Raw genomic sequence first — 6200 nt, 5'->3', positions numbered from 1 at the left:
GTCAGCAATGTCGCCATAAGATAGAGGAGGATAATTACCAATCCATTCGCTAACTTTAGCACAAACTCTTATAGTGAAGACGCAAGAGCCGAAGAGGTGAAATTTGGATTCATATTCTCTGGAGCAAAACATACAATTTTTATCTCTAAGATCCTCCAAAATACCCATTTTAAACAGATGGTCTTTAGTCGGTAATCTGTCTAGAAATAGTCTTCAGTCGAAAATCTAAATCCTAGAAGGAACTTTCAACATCCATAGTGAAACAAAATTTGTGCCATTGTGAATAGGAATGCTAACGTCGTGCTGCAAGGTTGATTGGAGGATTACGTTAGCGCACGATTTCACTGAGAAAATACAGTTTCCCTCTGGAATCCACTCGAAGCTATCGCTCGCATTCTGCCTCAGGTAGTACGTCTACGATAAATCAAAAACTCTGTCAACTACAACATGTCCTCAACCTAGATGTCTTGCACAATGTTATCAAAGTGCCACTTCCAACAATTTTCAACCCAGTCTCCTGCTTCTACCACGCTCATCTGCTCATCAGTAGCCGCATTGAAGATCTCAGGAAACGCTTCCTTCAAAGACTGATGACCCAGCCAAAATCATGTCTAGAAGGCAGTAATGTTGCCACTGCTGCATCTGCATCAAGTGCTGCTCGCAAAACCAGAGGAATCACTGACTAATTTGGAATCCGACATCACCAAGTCCCGCCACAAAAATGAGTCTCTACTAGTTAATACTTTCTTATCGCTATCTATCACTTTGATTTCCGAATTCTCGTACCTATGTCTCAGTAAGCCGCTCCATATCGAGTGTTGCCCCGTCAAAATCCACCATTTCCATTTTGAAAGAAGCACCATGTTCAGATTACCCATATCTTTAATACCGAGGCCACCTAGATTTTTAGGCTTGCAAACTTATTTCCAGCTGATCTAGTGTACCGTCCTTTTATTCACGTTCCCTTCCCATATAAAATTACTTTAAATGCTTCTAATCTGAGACAACACTTTAGAAAGGTTCTTACCCTTCCTCACTTACAATTTGTTTCTCACTTGCCTAACCACATCCTTCCACATGATTTCCTTCCTTGGACCGTGTCCCTCTATAATACCGAGGAATTTGAAAGGAAGATGATCGATGCCGCACACGAGAAAATATGAAGTTGCGCTTAACAACCAATCGCTAACATGTACTCCATAAAGCCTAATTTTACAGAAGTTAACTTTCAGACCTGAAGAAATTCTGAATCCTCTTAAAATGGCTTTGATACTCCATAGGTTATTGCTGCTCCCGTCGCACAGTAACACCGTGTCATCAACAAATTGAAGAATCTCAACCGTGATATCGTTACTAATACGAAAGCCACTGAATTCGCCTTGCGTTGCAGCCCTTTGTGTTAGACCCGTAAGACCTTCCATAACAAAAACAAATAAGAAAGGCGATCACGTATCACCTTACCAGAGGCCTCTCTCCACTTTGAAGTCAGCCGTAACACTACTGTTAACCAAAACAGACATTGAACTATTGAACACGCAGCCCTCCATCCAATAGGTCCAACGGTTTCCAAACCCCATCTTCTTCAACAGAAATTTTAGGTAATTCCAGTAAATGTTGTCATAGGCATTATCGTAATCAACTTTCAACACCACACAACTTCTATTTTCCCTCTTGGCCATATCTAAAACTTCATTCCCCATTAATATAATAACATATATTTTAAAATAAATGTTTCAAAATGCATTATTAGTATTTGTTTTATATCTCAATTTTACTATGTAACGTTTAGCTGCTGTTTTGAATGGTTCCTAAAAAAAAACCACCATTTTTATTTATTTATTTATTTTACGATTAAAATATTGAAATGAAGAAAAAGTTGCTTTTACAACTATATAACCTATCTTAAATATAAGAACATATATAGTAAAATATAAATCTTTAAATAAAAGTCCATTCGCAATATAAATTATAAATCGCTAAAAACAAAAAGGATGAATCTGCAAACAAATTCACAGCATCCATGTTAATAGCATAAATAGTGAAATTGAATATGTTAATAACTATGACTATATTAAAATGTCTAAAATATAGAAACAACAACACACTAAAATGACAAAATCAAAATTAAAAAAAAAAAACATTAAATATAATTCTCGAGATACAACTGGTTTAAATTTTATATAAAAAAGTTGAAGCATTCTTATAGAAATTTTTAAATCAGGTCTTGAGAACTTTATGGACAAATTATTTATTGTGACTGATTTTTTCCATTGATAAAAGTTAAGTAAAAGTAAAATCAATAAGTAAAAAACAAGGGACAGCTGCCAATTGTTTGTTGAAGAATTCTTTATTTTCATTTTAGGAATTTATTTAAAACGTAAAGAAACAATTTGGAATAATACATATTATAATAAAAAAAAAATCTTTAAGTCTTTCTCTTTATATAAATATATTGCTTGGTTATTTTTCTTTGATACTCATCTCAAGCCTCATTAAACACCTTCTACCTTCTTCAATTTTGATCTACATCAACTTCAAGATCGTAAATTACGGAGGATTGAATTGATGTTCTTCCTATCAAGTAGCGTTAATCATCACTCGACCAACTAACGATTAATGTGTTGAACATTAATTAATCTAAATATGATTCAGTTTGTGCTAATGTTGGGTTTTCCGGCTGTTCCTTTACTTCTCTATATTCCACCACTCAGAAGCATAAATATCTTTGTGGAAACCATGGAAGAAATTAAGAGAAAATCAAGATTATATGGCAATAGATTGAGTTCACAATTAATGGCAGGTTGGTCGAGGATTTTTAGTTGTATACTTTGCAACATAAGATAGATTCAGGAATAATAGCTTTTCTTTTATCGATTCTATTTTTTATCGCTTAGTCTAATGGATCTTATTTACTCGGAATATAAATTATTGGGGAATCATGTTGAGTTGAATGAAAAATTTAGGAAATATTTTTTAATTTGGTGATTTATTTTTCAGCAGTATTTTCTTAATTTTATCATATTGTTAATGGTTTTGGAAAATTGTCGTTATATTATGCAATTGCGGATACAACACCCGACATGCCCTAGCTCTGACCCAAAATTTCTTTAAGGCTGGGGTAATATCTATGGCTAAAAAAAGGGGCAAAAATTGAAACTCTTAACTAGTGATGACGGACCAAAATAAAAAGTGAAATTCTATGGTAATCTCATTGTGCTGCTCGAGCTTGCGAAGGAAGTAGGAATGAAGCCATCCTCATCTTCGTCTATCCTCCTGCCCACCACCATATGTGCCTCTTGCGATCTTTAAAATTTGGCCCAAACTTTATAATTTTTCTGACTTCATGACAAATATTATACATCTAATTGATTTTAGATTTTGATATGCAATAACTCCAATTTTAAATTGTATAATATTCCTTGCTAAAAATTAATAGGGCTTCCTATGATAGATACAATACCGACCCAAACACATTTGAAACCTACATTAACATTGTAACAAAAATTAAGTATACAAATTTAAAATAAATAAGTTAAACACAGTCAGATGTGTAAATATTGTGTTAGTATTTGACACGGGAGTGAATAGTATCCATGTAAAATATCTTATGTGAAATCTTAACCAATGAAAATATGATAAACAAATTCAAGTAGAGTTTTAAAGGTTGTGATATGTACTGCTCTACCTCCAGTAAAAAATGTCAATTGAGAAAACCATTTACTCCCTCCGTTCCTTTTTAAGTGTCGTTTTAGCAAAAAACTCTTCAACCAAGATAGTGGATTATTTGAGTTAATTTTTCTATTATACCCTTATTTATTTTTCTCTTTCTAAATAAATTCAATCATAAACTCTCTTTTTCCAATAACTAATTGAAAAATTTGAGGTAGAGTTACTGAGAAAATAAGGGTATAAATGACAAATTATAACATTAAATTATAAAACGACACTTAAATAGGAACAAAAAAATTCTTCTAAAACGACACTTAAAAAGGAACGGAAGGAGTAACATTTAACATTAACAAGTATCACACACCGAACCCAACAACCTTATTTACTCTCTGAAATAACTATTTTCCCTCATGTTAGAATACTAGTTATCACGTTGTTTAGACATTGGTTAACTTTAATAACTAGACCGAAACATCATAGGCCGATTACAATTTTGTAACAAAACACCAATGATGCCTTTTGAATGCAACATCATAGGCCGATTAGTCTCGAGCGCATCGTAGGCAACCGCACTAGATCCCAAATTTTCAAGGCCCAATTATTATTCTTAATTAGTAAAATAATACATTTTACAACTTTTTTTCAAATAGGATGTAAAATTTTATTCATTAAAGTAATAGATATTGCACCAATATTAAGAACAAGTTTATAATCATAATAATTTTTTTTTAATTTAAGCTTATTTTTAAAATTAGGACAAAGTCTCCTAATTGATTGGGTCGACCTTAGAAATTTCAATTTGGGTTGGTCCCTTAAACTACCTAAAAAACTACCTCACAGAGCTACTCGCCTCCGTGAGGGCCTCTGAGTGTCCATGTCCCTGCAGAGAAAACATGCACACACTTGTACTTTTTAGACAATACAGTGGCGCTCATAGTGGGACCCGGTTTAGCTAAATTGGGCCACACCTTTCATCTCGACCCTATCGTCTACATCACGCAACACGCACGGTTTCTAGACGTATCTCTAGAAAGGGCTTCTCTAGGGCCTCCCGGCGAAGAAACACGGGGAAGGTGCTCGCAGCGAATGTCATATCCTCCGATTTTTCCAAGAACACAATTGGAACGGTAGAGATCTACATCGTTTTCTCTGAAGTAGGTCCCATAGGAATTAGCCCACACGGAAATGACCCCCTAGTCATCACCGTCCAACATGGTAACTAGGATATCAGACCCGTCCTAATAGACCCATGCAGCTCTACTGATGTCCTATTCAGGGACATCTTCTATAAGTTACAACTAAATTTAGACGATGTACATGGGTTCACAGGCTCCATGACAAGATTATCGAGTGAACAGATAATGGGCTATGTAACCCTAGAAACCACATGCGGAGAGGGAGCTGACACAAAAACCATTAACTTTAGCTACCTCATCATGAACACCATGTCGCCTTACAACATCATCATGAGGCACTCCACCATCAATGCCCTAGGAGTGGTCGTATCCACCCGATATTTAATCTTGAAATATTCGTTCCTAGATGGTTGTTGAAGCGGTAAAATGGCAAGTAACAAAAGTTTTGGAAATATTTATCCGGGAAATTATCGTGTCCATAGAGATTAGTGATATCGAATTGCCGTTCAACAGTTTCTACAATTATGAGTTTGGATTGAATTGGTAAAGCATAAAGATAGAAAAGTAAATATCAACATAAAAATTATTCATTTTTCAGAGAGAAGAGACTTAACAGGAGTTACATATAATCTACTTCTCACAAACTTAAACTTATCGATCAGTTATACTCAACCTACAATACTCATCAATATCATCAAGCATCGCTCACACCCTAAGTCATTTCTAACCCAAAGTAGAGAAAACTACTATATCATTTCGGCGACGATCTCTCAGCCAACCTCAACAACACAACAGACAATTGTATTGCTCGCGTCAACGATCTCTCAACCAACACAAACAACATAGAGGCATTAAGCTTTGATACCCACTGCGAATATTAGCTCCAAAAACTATCTCTAGAGTCTAGAACTAATAGATATCCATCCCTAATCAAGATTTGTGAGGTATATGTCTATAACAAGCCAAATCCAAACATAAAGCAAAAAGATTAAGGAAGACATAAATAATGATTTGTAAAGCAAACTTTATACAAAACCATGATCAACAAATATACATGAGTTCAAAGTAAAATCATATACAAAACCCAACCAAAGAAAAATACACAAAGAAGAAGAGAAATGAACCAAAAATCTTCTGGTTTGTTAGCTCTGATTGATGATCAATCCACCTCTGATCATCCAAATGCAAGCTCCATACTTTTTTTCTAAGCTAATCTACCTAAAATATGTCTGGTGATGGAGTGGGAGCAAAAAATACCCAAACCATAACCTATAAAATGCGTTTTTGGCCCTTAAAACATATTTCTGTCATGACCGCTTCGCCCGACGACTAAACGGCTCGCTCGACGACTCAATACAACAAATGCTTCATGTTTCTTGGCCATTCTGGCTCGCC

General features: G+C 34.9%; 1 protein-coding gene across 1 annotated transcript; it reads right to left on the bottom strand.

Moving 5' to 3' along the window:
* Positions 1-458: 458 nt before the first annotated feature.
* On the bottom strand, positions 459-1700 carry LOC131625610 (uncharacterized). Its single transcript, XM_058896457.1, has 3 exons — positions 1502-1700; positions 1056-1414; positions 459-587 (listed from the first exon to the last, which is right to left on the bottom strand). Exons 1-3 carry the CDS (start codon positions 1698-1700, stop codon positions 459-461), a joined length of 687 nt encoding a protein of 228 aa, XP_058752440.1.
* Positions 1701-6200: the final 4500 nt, after the last annotated feature.

This window comes from Vicia villosa, unplaced genomic scaffold (assembly GCF_029867415.1).
Source record: "Vicia villosa cultivar HV-30 ecotype Madison, WI unplaced genomic scaffold, Vvil1.0 ctg.000227F_1_1, whole genome shotgun sequence".
NCBI classification, from domain to species: Eukaryota; Viridiplantae; Streptophyta; class Magnoliopsida; order Fabales; family Fabaceae; genus Vicia; species Vicia villosa.
This window is presented reverse-complemented; position numbering and strand designations above follow the sequence as displayed.

Bases quoted from the DNA above. Each gene is read 5' to 3' on its own strand.
- LOC131625610 (XM_058896457.1), bottom strand. From the start codon at position 1,700: ATGGGGAATGAAGTTTTAGATATGGCCAAGAGGGAAAATAGAAGTTGT. The intron at 1,415-1,501 runs GTAGTGTTACGG...TTGTTATGGAAG, and splicing joins AATGTCTGTTTTGGTTAACA to GTCTTACGGGTCTAACACAA. The intron at 588-1,055 runs GTGAGAAACAAA...CTGGGTCATCAG, and splicing joins GGAAGGATGTGGTTAGGCAA to TCTTTGAAGGAAGCGTTTCC.